The 15,874-nt window shown below is 37.1% G+C and overlaps 2 protein-coding genes across 2 annotated transcripts; both read right to left on the reverse strand.

The window, feature by feature from the left end:
- Positions 1 to 2,519: 2,519 nt before the first annotated feature.
- LOC122683068 (olfactory receptor 4A47-like) lies at positions 2,520 to 3,449 on the reverse strand. The gene has a single exon (XM_043886606.1). It carries the CDS (start codon positions 3,447 to 3,449, stop codon positions 2,520 to 2,522), a length of 930 nt encoding a protein of 309 aa, XP_043742541.1.
- Positions 3,450 to 13,771: 10,322 nt separating this feature from the next.
- LOC122682481 (olfactory receptor 140-like) lies at positions 13,772 to 14,698 on the reverse strand. Its single transcript, XM_043885213.1, has one exon. The coding sequence runs from the start codon at positions 14,696 to 14,698 to the stop codon at positions 13,772 to 13,774; it is 927 nt and encodes a 308-aa protein (XP_043741148.1).
- Between the last annotated feature and the right edge of the window lie 1,176 nt (positions 14,699 to 15,874).

A 15,874-nucleotide genomic window follows, 5' to 3' on the forward strand; every position in this document is an offset into this window, starting at 1 on the left:
TGAGTTTTTGTCATTGTGTCCAAGTGTGTACTGCTTGCTGCACATCAGGCCAATAAATGGAGAGACAAGTTGTTAGGACAAGAAAAGGGAACTTTGTTCAGAAAGCTAGTCGAAAGAGGGTACAGTGGGCTGGTGTTTGAAAGGATTGTCATCCATGGGTTTGTGTGCTAGTTTCTTTATAGAGCAAAAATGGAATGAGCAAAAATGAAGGAGCAAAATTTTAAGAGGCAGTAAACTGATGCAAATATTTTCTACTTCTGGCCATACTCCAGAGGGCACGTGTTAATTTCTTATTTCCTGCAGTCATTCAGCAGTGGGCCTGATCAGGATGTTTCCTTGAACTAAACAAATGTATTTTATTTTAATATTCATGCATGGAAGGCATTTTCCCTGAGATGAGCCATTTCTTTTATATTCTTTAAGCTATAGGCAGCATCCCTTTAGTGATTAACTTGTACCAATAGTAATAAAATACAAAGTTTAAAGTAAAAGAATAAGATCCAGTAGGAGTCATTTGTTCTTTTCTATTTCACGGACATCAATTCTAGTGCATCTTTGTTGCTCAGTCACTCGGTCATGTACGACTCCTTGTGACCCCATGAACTGCAGCACCCCAGGCCTCCCTGCCCCTCACCATCTCCCAGTTTGCTCAAACTGATGTTATATCCAGTTTATAAAGACTGTATCTTTATAAAGAAGTAGAGTAAGAGCCAGGAATGACACAGCTATAGAAAGGAATGAAACTGAGTCGTTTATAGAGACATGGGTGACCTAGAGACTGTCAGACAGAGTGAAGTACATCAGAAAGATAAATGCAAATACTGTATAATAATGCAAATATGCAGAATCTGAATAAATTGATACATATGATCTTCTTTACAAAGCACAAATAGAGACTCAGATGTAGGAAACATATAGATGCCAAGGGAGAAATGCAGGCAAGGGATGAATTGTGAGATTGGGGTTAACATAAATAGAGTATTGACACTATGTGTAAAATAGGTAACTAATGAGAATTTGCTGCATAGCATAGGGAGCTTTACTTATTGTCTGTGGTGACCAAAACAGAAAATAATTTTAAAAAAGAGGGGATATATGTATACCTATATCTGATTCACTTTGCTATACAGTAGAAAATAGCACAACATTGTAAATCAACTATGTAGCTGTTTGGTCGCTATGTTGTCTGACTCTTTTTGCAATCCCATGAACTATAGGCTATCAGGTTCCTTTGTTCATAGAATTATTCAGGCAAAAATACTGGAGTGGGTTCCTGTTTTCTTCTCCAGGAGATCGTCCCTACCCAGGGATTGAACCCGTGTCTACTGCATTGGCAGAAGGATTCTTTACCACTGAGCCACCACAAATAAAAATTTTAAAACAGAAAATTCTTTTAGATTTACATAAAAATTGAGAACATATTTCAGAGAATTTCTATTTATTCTGCACAATCAGCATCATATATTATCATGGTACATCTTTTATAAATTAATAAGCCAATATTTCTACATTAAAAAAAGTAAAGCAGTATGAGAAAATTGACAATTACTTAGGTCTATATGGACTAGTAGGGCTTCCCAGGTTATGCTAGTGGTAAAGAACCTGCCTGCCAGTGCAGGAGACATAAGAGACAGGGTTCAATCCCTGGGTTGGGAAGATCCCTTGGAGAAAGTTATGGCAACCCACTCCAGTATTCTCGCCTGAAGAATCCTGTGGAGGAAGAGGCTGGAGGGTTACCGTCCCCAGGGTGGCAAAAAGTCGGATATGACTGAAATAGCTTAGCCCTCATGCACACATATGGCCTGGTATTTAAAGATCTTCAGAAGGCTAAGTAGTGCAAAGTTTATACACAGTGGCATCAATACAAACATATATGAAAACACACTTGTATTTGCAAAGATTATTAGTTGAATCTCAGAAACAAAGTGACTTCATCTGGGAGAAGAGGGGGATACTGATTTGGGATATGTATGAGGTTTATTCTACTCTCTTTCATTTTTCATGGACTCTTTATTTAATATTTGTAATTGTTTATTATACTTTCAATTTTGATTTTAAAAAATGTTACACTAAAAAGTTAAGTGGTAAAGCAAATGAAATTGAATAAAGAACATGGTCCATATAGCATTAAACAATTCAACTATTATAATCATTAGAATGAAGGTAAAAGATAAGAATCTGACTTTAAGAATGAGAAAGTAATGAAAGTAAACCCGGAGTTTAGTTAAAAATCAGCGTATTCTATAAAAATTTCATTGACTAACATATTGCCTTATTTATTGTTGCCTTAACTGTAAAGGTATTCCACCTCTTCAGGTGCAATGATTAAATCAGATAAACCAGATAGAGAGGTTACATACTAGCAGAGAAATTGTCATTGTTTATGAACAATCAGTTCTGTTTTAATTATTGTAAATCCTTTAGAAAGAAGGAAATCTTGCACCACATTCATAAAGATTTTCCATTACAAAGAAATTGGTCCTAAAGCTAAATTAGTTTCTTCATTATAGATATCATACTTATTTAATATCTGATCTGATTTTTTTTCTCCAGAGCTTCTTCATAGCATTAGTCATCTCAGAATTTCTTAAACTGTAGATTAATGGGTTCAGCATGGGGGTTATGATTGTGAAAAACACACTCAATGATTTGTCAATGGGGAAGGTCTTAGCAGGTCTTACATACATAAAAATACAGGGAACAAAGAAGCAGACAACAACAGTGATATGGGAACCACAGGTCTGGAGGGCTTTCTGCCTCCCTTTCTGACTCAGGTTCTTCAGAGAGTGTAGGATGACTCCATAGGAGATGAGTAAGAGCATAAAAACAAGAGTGCAGATCAGTCCTCCATTGGCCAACACTAAGATGCCAATGATATAAGTGTCAGAACAGACGAGTTCCAATAAGGGGAACATATCACACAAAAAATGATCAATGACATTGGGGCCACAGAATGGGAGCCCATAAACAGTGCTAAGCTGAATTACTGAGTGCAGAAAACCTCCCACCCATGATACCACCAGCAACACAACACACACCCTTTGCCTCATAATAACCAAATAACGCAAAGGCTTACAGATGGCCACATAGCGGTCATAGGCCATCACCAGGAGAAGGAAGACTCCTGATCCACCAAAAATGTGCTCTATAAACAGTTGACTCATGCAGGCTTCAAAAGATATGGTATTTTCCCCAAAGAACAAATCTGAAATCAATCTGGGTGTCATAGAAGATGAATAAGCAACATCCATAATTGATAAGCTAGCAAGAAAAAAGTACATTGGTGAGTTCAGGGTCTTACTGACATTTATAGTCACGATAATGAGCAGGTTGCCCACCACAGTCAAAATGTAGAAGAGTAAGAACATAACAAAAAGGACTTTCTGTTCCTTTGGATTCTGTGTGAGGCCCAGGAGGACGAAGTAAGTTACATTGTTCCTTGATTCCATCTAGTCTGGACAGGAGCTGAGTTTACATATTAGAAACTGTATACCTACAAAATAAGGGTGAGATTTTTTAAGTGCATTATAAATTAATCACTTTATGTATCCATGCAATTACCACAATGTGTATAGAGCACCTATTTTTCTTCATTGTTTCAGAAAATGTGATCACCAAAGTGGATGTCATACTGTCCTACTCTTATTGATATGATACGTAATGAGGCATTAAACAATTCTGGACCAGAGATGCCTTATAAGAATATTCACAGGATGCTAAAAGTCACAGGCTTCCCTGGTGGCTCAGATGGTAAAGAATCTCACTGCAATGTGGGAGACCTGGGTTCAATCCCTGGGTCAGGAAGATCCCCTGGAGTAGGAAATGGTAACCCACCCCAGTATTCTTGCCTGAAGAATTCCATGGACAGAGGAATCCATGGGGTCACAGATTTGGATACAACCAAGTGACTAACACTACTATACTTAGAGTCATAGTGTAGAGATATAGCAAGCTTAATTCAGAGAATATTTCCTGGGGAAAAAAAAAAGAACATTTCAACTGAGTTGTTTTTTTTTTTTTTTTCATACAGTAAATAAACTTTATTTTTCTGTTCTGAGATGACATTGCCAACAGTCACACATTTGCATATGACACAGTTACATATTGGCTATTTACAATTTACAGTAGTAATTTTTCCTCTGAAAAATATAAGTACAAAAGCTAAGCAAACAATGAGATACTGCCATTTGGATTTATCATATGTCAGAGCTTAAAGACTAGTCTTTAGCAAATATTCAACAAATCAATCTGGATAATCAACTGAGTTTTAAAGGAAAAATGATAGAACAAGAAAAAATGGAAAGGGAATTCCATAAAAAGGTAAAACATTTCTGAAGTTCTGAAATTGTAATACTAAATACCCATATAAGCTATCAGTAATATACACATTCAGAGTGAGCAGCTCAACTATGAATAGAAAGTCACTGCCCTGTATTGCCGCAGAACTCACTGAGACTTTTCTTAGGGTCTTTAGTTACTATTCTTCTTTTTTTCTGACCAATAAATAGTGAAGCAGTCAAATTTGTGTTTCCAGTCCATAAAGTGAAGTCACTCATTCATGTCCAGCTCTTTGTGACCCCATGGACAGGAACCCACCAGGCCCCTCCGTCCATAGAATTTTCTAGGCAAGAGTACTGGAGTGGGTTGCTATTTCCTTCTCCAGGGGATCTTCCCGACCCAGGGGTCGAACCTGGGTCTCCTGCATTTCGGGCAGATGCTTTACCATCTGAGACACCAGGGAATTCCAGTCCATATCTCTAACCAAATTCCCAGACTTGTATAGGAAGCATTTTTGGACCTCTTCAGTTGGATATAAGTTTAGTATTTATAAAACAAATGTTAAATTTTACACAATAAAAAGTTGTCTCCCATGTCATTGCATAGTCCCCCCTTTGATGTAATTGTTCAGAAAGAAAAACAAAAAACAGTATCTCGCACTCCCTTTTGGCTCTCGTATTACTTATTGATACTTTTAACTAAATCCTACTGTTTCTATTTTTGAAATATAACACAAATTTGGTCATTTCTTGTCCCCCATTTCCTTCTTTGCCCATTGCCATAGCTTTCCAAGCCTCTCCACTTTTATTCTGGCCTTCAATTTGTTCTCTGGAAGTAGTCCAAACTTTACTCTTTAAATCTTGTTCTTATCATATTACTCAACTGCTCTAAACTTTAACAGTGGATTCCAATCAATCACTCACCATTTAATGTATCACATTTAACATTTGCAGTTAAAAGAATTGTAGCCACCATTTTGGGCTTACCTGGAGGCTCAGAGGTTAAAGAACTCACTTTTCAAAGCAGGAGATGGAGGTTCAGTCCATGGGTTGGGAAAATCCCCTAGAAGAGTAAATAGCAACCCACTCCAGTATTCTTGCCTGAGAAATCCTGTGAACAGAGGAAACTGGCAGTGTACAGACCACGAGGTAGCAAAAAGAGTTGAACACAGCTTAGCACTAAACAGCAACAATTACCATTTTATAGTCTAAGAAAATGAGGTTCAGAGTATCTAGCTAACTTCCCCAAAGTCAAGCAGCTTTAAGTGATAAAAGTAGAACTGGAACCTAAGTTTGATTTATTTCAAAATGATTCAATATCTTACATAATAAAGCCACACCATTGTGAAGACTGGTTCCCACCATTTCCTATCAGTCTTACCTTGTGGAGGCTTGCTCACAATGTGAAGAAAGCTTCTTTATGTTGCTCATAGAAAGCTGGAATTCTTCTATCTTCTAGTATTACAACAGAGAGTGAAAGCCTGCATTATTACTTGAGGAAATATTTTATTACATTCAGCTCTCTATTAATTTTCTTCATGGAATCTTCTGATTATTCAGAAGACATTTTAATTTAATTGTAGATTGTTTAAGAGAAATACCATGGCAACTACAAAAAACAAAGGTTTACCATGTTTAAATAATTTATTGAAAAGACCACCAAGCTCTATGTTTACACAGGAAGATAGCAACTAGCCATTTCCCAGGAAAATTTATCATAAGTAACTTACTTCCTTACTACCTTCAAAAAAAAAAAAAAAAAGCATTCAGCTGTTTAGTCCTTCTCAATCAGTTCTGTTGGTGTGGCCAGACTAGTTGATTTGAGATTCTGAGATACATTCCTGCGCTGTTTCCTCTCTCTCTTTCTCTTTTGATATTTTGATATCCACGTCTTCAGTTCTTTAAGCCTAAGAAGGTCCTTCTGAAAACGTTCTATCAGTTTTTAAAAAGATATTATCTTTTTTTCCCACCAGAGGCAAAGATCACTGGACATTTCATCCCTTCTAATGACATTTATTATTAAGTCTTAGAATTGGAAAATGTCCAAGACTGATTCTTGCTTAATTAAATTCACTGGGATTTTCTACTACATTTTAAAAGTACACCTGTATTTAAAGATACTACTATGCCAAATCACAGAATTAAGGTCACAGTGATGGAGGGAAAAATCAGCTTCAGCACCGTTTTAAAGCTACTGCCAACCAGGAACAAAATACCAACCCAATCATTTTGTCCCAGTGAATATTAGCTCATCGTGTATTTCTTCATTTGCCCTAGCACATTTTTTCTTTTCTTTTACTTACTGCTCAATTTATTCTACCCTACATTTGGCTAAACATACAAAATTTTTATCAACAATTGAGATATAATAACTAGGTATTTATCCATTTTAAGAAAAAATTAAGCATGTTAGTTGCTCAGTCATGTCTGACTCTGCGACCCCATGAATATGTCAGTTTCCTCTCTTAGGTTCCCGTGAGCCTTCCAAGCTCCTCTATCCATGGAATTCTCAAGGCAATAATATTGGAGTGGCAGTCATTCCCATCTCCAGGGGTTCCTCCTGACACAGGGATCAAACCCTGGTCTCCTGCATTGCAGGCAGACTCCTCACCATAAATTGAAAAAAATAAAAGAGAGAGAGAGAGAGAGATCTATCTCTTATATCTAAATTGGTGATGCTGCTGCTGCTGCTGCTGCTAAGTCGCTTCAGTCGTGTCCAACTCTGTGCGACCCCATAAATGTCAGCCCACCAGGCTGCCCTGTCCCTGGGGTTCTCCAGGCAAGAACAGTGGAGTGGGTTGCCATTTCCTTCTCCAATGCATGAAAGTGAAAAGTGAAAGTGAAGTTGCTCAGTCGTGTCCGACTCTAGTGACCCCAACCTTTCTTGGTTTCACCAAGAACAAATCATCAGCATCACCCTCAGCACCAACACAGACACCATCCCTGTGGGCAAAGCTGCTCACAAATACACATATATGTTGCATTTTTGTCTGTATGTGTGATCCAAATTATTGGATCCATTAAATAATTAAAATTATTAACTCATCAAAACAGAAAGAAAAGCACTACCAAAAGTCTTTCTCAAAGGTAAGTAGCAGAAAAATAAAGTTAAAGTAAATTATTATAAGTGGAAAGCAGAAATACACATAATAATACACATATAGGCACACACATAGAAAACTGCACGAAAAAAGGAAAACATAAAATTTGTCTAAAACTCTTTTCTACATACTAGATGCTCCTGTTCCTCCTTTTTCTAAGAAATGTTTCTGAAACACACTCTTTCTTTTTTTTAATTTTTTAAATTTAATTTAATTTAATTTTCCATTTATTTTTATTAGTTGGAGGCTAATTACTTTACAATATTGTAGTGGTTTTTGCCATACATTGACATGAATCAGCCATGGATTTACATGTGTTCCCCATCCCGATCCCCTCCCACCTCCCTCCCCATCCCATCCCTCTGGGTCTTCCCAGTGCACCAGCCCTGAGCACTTGTCTCATGCATCCAACCAGGGCTGGAGATCTGTTTCACCCTTGATAGTATACTTGTTTCAATGCTGTTCTCTCTGAACATCCCACCCTCGCCTTCTCCCACAGAGTCTAAAAGTCTGTTCTGTACATCTGTGTCTCTTTTTCTGTTTTGCATATAGCGTTATTGTTACCATCTTTCTAAATTCCATATATATGCGTTAGTATACTGTATTGGTCTTTATCTTTCTGGCTTACTTCACTGTGTATAATGGGCTCCAGTTTCATCCACCTCATTAGAACTGATTCAAATGTATTCTTTTTAATGGCTGAGTAATTTTCCATGGTGTATATGTACCACAGCTTCCTTATCCATTCGTCTGCTGATGGGCATCTAGGTTGCTTCCATGTCCTGGCTATTATAAACAGTGCTGTGATGAACATTGGGGTACACGTGTCTCTTTCAGATCTGGTGAAACACATTCTTTCATTCACTCATCTCATGATCTGGATTGTAAGTCAAGATAAAAATTGTTGATTACTCAAGACTTCCTCTTGAGGCTTTAATGTGTTTATACAGACAAAACAGGTGAACTGCTGACACTTTTTAAATATACTTGTCACCTTATATAAGTGATTCAGTTATTTCAATGATTTAAAATTAGTAGTTTGAATTAATAAAAGCACATTTAATACTTAAATAAGTTGTTAAAACTGCCTCCTCAAAAACTCAATCTCATGTTACCTCATGTTAGTGACCTCTAAAAGATAATCACCTGTGGTCCCAGTAAGTAGAATGCACAGATTATACAAGTAGATATTTTGGGATCACATCAGGAGAGCCAAAACCATTGTCCCATCTAGGATGTGCTAAAGCAAACTTTTCTCTAGGAATAATGACACATTAGTTTCATCATAGCAAATCCAAGCATAGAGGCAAGTAAATCAGTACCACACTTGAAGCAAAACAACTGATCAACTAATAAGGAGTCATTTTGATAGGACCAGTGGTTCTAATGATTTTGAAGAAATATTTAAAACAGGTGGTCTAAGTGGCCAAGGACATATATAGATAGACACTGTTGTGGATGGTAGAGGAATTCAAATTTCATCTAAATAGGAAAGATTGCCACAAAGACAGCCAGCTAAGCTGTTTACAAAATCATGGAAATAAGCCTGTCACTTAGGTATATTTGAGTTCAATTTGTAAACACTTAACAGTCCACATCTTTGAAGATACAGCATCATTGAGATGTTCTCCTTTGGGTAATAGACCTGGGCTAAACAGATCAAAGTGCTATTTTCAAATGGCACAGGATTTCAAAATGTAGACTTTCATCATTTCAACTGCATCCCTTTGAGGCTGTTTCTACTGACTGAGGCATTAGTCAACATACCCGTGAGTCCCATCCACCCCTGCAATGATCCCCTTTTCCCAGGGGCAGAGCTTCCCTGGACCCAGGCCAAGCTGGTGCTCCACACCTACAAAGCTAGATCATGTTATAATATTAACCATTCATTTATTTATTCAACAGGTAAGCTCTCTTCTTGAATGTAAGAAAGTCCACACAATGATTCATTTGCCTGATAATATAGATGAAGTTAATAAGACTTGTTCTTGGCCACCTAATTAGTACCAAGGACTGAATTTTTCTATCATGTAACCTGGTGCTCTCTATTCTTTCAATATTATTATTAACACTGTGTCATATCTAACTACAGGACAGTTGCCTTTATAAAGGATTTGAAAATGTACCTCAGGTTTGAAAAATAATAACTACATTCTTTCTTAACGCATGCATCATGCTAAGTCGTTTCAGTCCTGACCAACTTTTTGAGTCCATGGGGACTGCAGTGGCCTGGCTCATTTGCTCATGGGATTCTCCAGGCAAGAATACTGGTGTGGGTCTCCATGCCCTCCTCCAGGGGATCTTCCCATGGGTCAAATCCACGTTGCCTATGTCTCTTGCATTGGTAGGCGTGTTCTTTACCTCTAGTGCCACTTGGGAAACTCTTCTCAGTGCATAATGGTTAGTATTATCAATACTTTCAATTTAGAAATAGTGAGGGTCACAGCCTTCATTCTTTTTCTAACTTCATTTGTAGTAAATATCGATTTACAACACATTTCACAACAGATTACAACTTGGCCACTTAATGAAATCTCCTGAGAAGGAGGAGCATCTGAATTTTACTGAATATGATTCATGAAGGCGATGGGTCATGTTCTGTGTTTGGATGATCTTTACTATCTTTCTAAAGTTACCCCATGATCTTACTTAGTCGCTTGGGTATAAGTTAGTGATTTTTTTTTCCTTTCATTATTCATCTCAGATGTGCTTTCTTAGAGATTTTGTTCCTTAATTTTCTCTGCCTTGAAAAGAGTAATACCACAAATATACAAGCTATTCGTGTGATTTGTGTATATCTGTGCATTATAACAGAAAAATAGTAAGAAATATTCATCCCCCAAGGAATTAGTTTTGCTTTGTTGGGAGAGATGTTTCCCCCATTTCAAATGCATGTTTTAAAATAACTTACTTATTTTTCAAAAGGAAGATGTATAACGTAGTTATTTAAACTTGGATCAAACTGAAAATCTGTCTTTGCTTCAAACAACTACACAAATAGATATATCTAATTCTTCTCTCTGGCATCACCCTCTTATAATTTTTTTTTAATCTTATGCATTACTAGCAAAATTATACTTTTAGTTTATGTGCTTACTTGCTTATTACCTATCTACTCCACCTTGGAACTTTAGTCCCATAAAAAAGAACTTTTTTGTGTGTGTACTTAAAGTTGTATACCAGCTCCCATAAGTCTCTGGCCCAGTGTAGGCACCAAACTATATATATATATATATATATATATATATATATATATATATATATTCTGGAAAAAGTGGCTCTATGTTGTACTTTATTCAGTGCAGGTAATTTTAAGTCCTGCACTGAATAGAGTAGAACATAGAGCCACTTTTTCCAGTAATAATTGTGTACACTACAGAATAGCATTGGGAGAGCTCTATGGAAATGCACCTATGTAGTTTTTCAAGGTGCTACCTTATGCTCAAACAGAATATCAATTTCCTCAGTGATTGAGCTGCATATTTTTCCTTTAAATACCTCTTTCCCCCAAGTGTCACGTCCTTTGAAATTCAAACATTTGCACTTCCTTACCTGAGCCTATTTCATCTCATTTATCACGATGCCCATGAATGGAATGTATCTGCAGAAAAAAATCATCAGATGGTTTTTCATTAACACAAGAAGAGTCTATAGAGTATAAGTAACCTGGGGAATGAAGATTAATGGGAGGGAGATGAAGGGAAGAAAATGCCTCCCACTGAGAATAATGTCTCAGTGACACTCTTCACAATGTAGTCAATGATCAGATATGTGTTTAGCTATTTTTCACTTCATGATATCAAGGAGTATTGATAAGTGAGAGGAGTAGAGGAAGCAAAGACTAAAAGACCTGATAATGTTATCTAACTTCATTGAATCACATTTTCCTTCTGTATAAAATGGAGTGAAGACCTCTCTAATAATACTTGCTGCTACATGAATAAAGTATGTAAAGAACCTATCAAAATGTATGTATCATACTTGCCTCCACCAGTAGTACACTCATTCCACTCACTTAATGCCTAATATTTTTATGGAATCAAAAGTTTAGATTAAACCAAAATATCCTCACATAACAAATCCAAACATTGCTTATGTCATTATTTTTTTTTAAAGTATCAGAGATAAGCAGGTGACAGTTGGTTCTTAGGGGAGATTCTTGGTAATAGTGCAAAGGATCATCTAAACAAGCATTAAACTTACAAACCATCAAGACTTTATATCCACTAAGAATGCCAGACTGCCTTTCATTTCCTCCTTCAGTTCTTATACCTTGAAAGATTGCTGTTGGCAATTAATAATTTATGCATCATTAATCTTCTCGCCCTTCCATCGAGTCCCAGGTATATCCTCTAGGATGCAATCACTGGCCTGAGTTCCCCTCTCCAAATCCTCTGTTTGGTCTTAGCATAGGAACCACTCTTACTCCCTGTTTTTCCCATCCTTTCCCCCAGGGTTCTACCCTCCCTTCTCTAAAAATCATTGGACAAAATGAACCACATAGCATTTAGTCGAGATTCTACTGAAACATTTCATTCTCATCAGCAATTACAAACTGGATAATTTTAATAGGTTAAGTACTGATGCTATGTTTTAGACCTAGATTTTGTTGGAAAATGTTTGGTTTCTTATGAACTGGCGACATTCATGCACAACTTAGTAAACACAGTCACACAAGTGTGATGCTCTGGTATTACAGTATGGGCAAATTAGGGGAAAAAATAGTTCCAGTTGATCATTGGATTTGAGAAAGTGATATTTCTGAGAAGTAACAGAAGTAGCATTTGCTACAAGTGTTGTAGTCAGAGAACTTAGATTTATGAGTTATATAACATAGGATGACCTTTTATCCTTCACATGCATAGAAGAACATTGCAACCTTGCAGTAGTTCATCTTAGCTATTTTATTTTTATGATGGGCAATTTAAATACTGGTAAAAATTTGAAAGAAGTGTTTAGTTTTATAAATGGGCAAGTTTATATTAATATATATAACATCATTATTGATATTATAATGATATATCAATAATAATATTTAATATGATATATTATTAAATATTTATTAATAGAAAAATCTGAAAGAAATGTTTAGTTTTATAAAAAAGAAATCCTTTGCCACACTATCAACTTGTAGTGCTATATTTGAGACATTTGTTACAAGGCTGCAGCAATTCCAACATGATTTTCTTGAAGGACAAAGTGGATAATTAAAACTACAGGTAAGTTTCTTATCTGTATACCTAAACATAGTATGGACTCCTGTGTTTCATTTGAATGAAAGCAAAACTAAGTTTTAAAGACTTTGGTCAGAAGTTCATAGCTGAAACTTTTGAAAGGAAGCTGTATTCTAGCTTTCCTGACACACACTATGGGATAAAAATGTGTGATTTGATTTCAGTAAATTAGTAAATATTCATGACTTCAATTTGTTTCTCTGTAAAATGGGGATAATGATAATGGAACCACCAGTTTACATGGACAAATCAACTGAAGCAAATATGCCATATAGATAATAAGGGGATCATTTAATGTAAATGTATGTATTAGACCTACACATAGCTACATATAGTTCCCTTCATAGCTTTGAACCTAATTAAATGACTTTCTGTTGAAACTTGATTAAAAATAAAAAATGCTTGCCATTCTTATTTCAAGTGTTTCCTCAGTCTTTGTATGGAAGAAAACATTTCCTTATTATTCAAGGAAACCATGAGCTACAAGGATATTTAAACAAATAAGAAAGAGCCAACTAAGAGTGATTTCAAAATTATGTGGCAAAAAAAATGAAATAGATTGTGAATTATTCATTCCTCCTTTTGGGGGGGGGGTACTTCTCTATGTGTTTTTAGTAAATTCTTATTTCAGAAAAAGAGAATCAGTAATGATTCTTGCACTTCCCATCTGTCTCTTTCCCACATATCTATCGGAGATTTTCTATACCAGAATACTTTCCCACAGGCTAAGCAGAAATTAAAGAAGTTATGAAATCAGATCCTATGGAAAGCAACTTTCATCCAAGAAACATATATAAAGAATTTAGTACAGGAGCAGTAAGACTGGAGAAAAATTATGCAACAGTGATCCCCTAGGGGATTATAGTTCTTTCCCTTGCTTATTCAGAATCTATGAATGTGAACATACAAGCCTTGGTAAAGTACATTAAGAGTTATCAAAAAGACTAGAAAATAACTAGCCATTATCAAATACTCAACAAATGTTAGTTTCTAGTCCTTTTTTTAGTCAATAAAATACCTTTTTCTGGGGAGAAATCAGCATGGGAAATATTTTTAATGGAGATGATCTGAAAAATTTCTTAAATTTCTTTCACAATTTACAATAGGCAAAATCTTCCCTATGTATATAAATCATTACTTTCTCGGACTCAAGGAGAGCCTAAGCTACTCTCCTCTTCAACAAACTCCACATGGCATGTTTCACCTCTGTGTTTCTCACTGTGTAAATGATAGGATTTAACATGGGAGTGAGGATTATAAAGAACACACTCACCAACTTGTCCCCAGGGTAAGTGGTCACGGGACGCATGTAACTAAATATACAAGGAACAAAATAGAGCACCACTACTGTAAAGTGGGAGCCACATGTAGAGAGGGCTTTACGCCGTCCTTCAGAGCCATGGGATTTCAGGGAGCTCAGGATGACTATGTAGGAGATGAGGAGCAGGAAAAAAATGAGCAAGCACATGGCCCCACTGTTGGCTGCCACCACCATTCCAAGTGTGTGTGTGTGACTACAGGCAATTTCCAAGAGTGAGAAGAAATCGCACATGAAGTGGTCCATGACGTAGTGACCACAGAAGGTCAAGTCTACTGTGAAAAGAATCTGCACAGTAGCATGCAGCATCCCCCCAGCCAAGGCCACAACCACCAGAAGCTGGCAGACTGGCTGTCGCATGATGATCATGTAGTGCAGAGGCTTGCAGATGGCCACGTAGCGGTCATAGGCCATGACAATGAGGACTATGATTTCTGATCCTCCCAGGAAGTGTACCAAAAAGAGTTGAACCAGGCATCCATGCCAGGAGATGGTTCTCCTTTGGTACAGCAGATCAATGGTCATTTTAGGAGTTGTGGCAGATGTGTAAAAGGCATCTATGAAGGCCAAGTAAGTGAGAAAAAAGTACATTGGAGCAGAAAGTGTGGGACTGAGGGAGATGGTGATGGCAATGAGCAGATTGGCCACCATGGTAAACAGGAAAATGAGCAGAAAGACAATGAAGAGTACTTTCTGCAAGTGTGGATTCTGTGTGAGTCCCAAGAGAACAAATTCAGTCACATTGTTTTGAAGCCTAAGAAGATCCATTCAGCAAGTAACAACTTCTTAGAGCCTGAATTACCTAAAAAGTAATACAGAATGGTGCTTGTTAATCTTGAAAAGATTCTGGTCTTAATTTCTGAGAACAAAAATAGTGCAGTCACTGTAAATGTGGAGCATGTCTTTAGCATTCTTGCCCAGTATTTGCTTCAAGAATTTCTTACATCTTCAATGATGGCTTTTATCTCTTCAGACTCTTAGTACATATCACCTGTAAAATATTGATAAGGACATTTGATACATGATTTACTGAAAACCACTGTGCTATGTACATGAGATCAGGATTCTCACTTTGGTTCCTTCTCCATTGGCCTTTGCTGCATCATCTCAGTATCTCAAACTTTCAAGCCCTCCTCTGTGTCTATTAGGTTATAAGTTGTAATTCTCAGATGTATCTTGTAGGCTCAGAAGTGAAGTGAAGTGAAGTGAAGTGAAGTCGCTCAGTCATGTCTGACTCTTTGCGACCCCATGGACTGTAGCTTGCCAAGCTCCTCTGTCCATAGGATTTTCCAGGCAAGAATACTGGAGTGGGTTGCCATTTCCTTCTCCAGGGGATCTTCCCAACCCAGGGATCAAATCCGGGTCTCCTGCACTGTAGGCAGATGCTTTTACTGTCTGAGCCACCAGAGAAGTCTCAGAGGTCCTGTGCAAATTTAAGAATAATTCCTTCCTCCATGATAATTTATACTTGAACACTCAGTTCTAACTGTGAAAACAAATACATAGTCAACAATTTTCTATCACAGTGAAGTGTAAGTAGCTCAGTTGTGTCCAACTCTTTGTGACTCCATGGACTGTACAGTCCATGGAATTCTCCAGGCCAGAATACTGGAGTGGGTTGCCATTCCCTTCTCCAGGGAATCTTCCCAACCCAGCAATTGAACCCAGGTCTCCTGCATTGCAAGCAGATTCTTTACCAGCTGAGCTACCAGGGAAGCCCCTATCTTCTATCATAAGCAAGTAATTTATGGAAATGTGTATAAGTCCTTGGTGACACATCCACCCTGGTACCTATCAGAATACATAAGTTATTCAGGTGTGTTTTTCACTCTGACTGCTATAGTGTCTGCCATGATGTCTGCAGTGCCTGACACCTATTAAGTGATAAGACATGCTTGGTAAATAGTCACTCCCCATGGATAAGAATAGCTCTGCTTTTCCAGA

Source organism: Cervus elaphus, chromosome 24 (assembly GCF_910594005.1).
Source record: "Cervus elaphus chromosome 24, mCerEla1.1, whole genome shotgun sequence".
In the NCBI taxonomy this organism is placed as follows: Eukaryota; Metazoa; Chordata; class Mammalia; order Artiodactyla; family Cervidae; genus Cervus; species Cervus elaphus.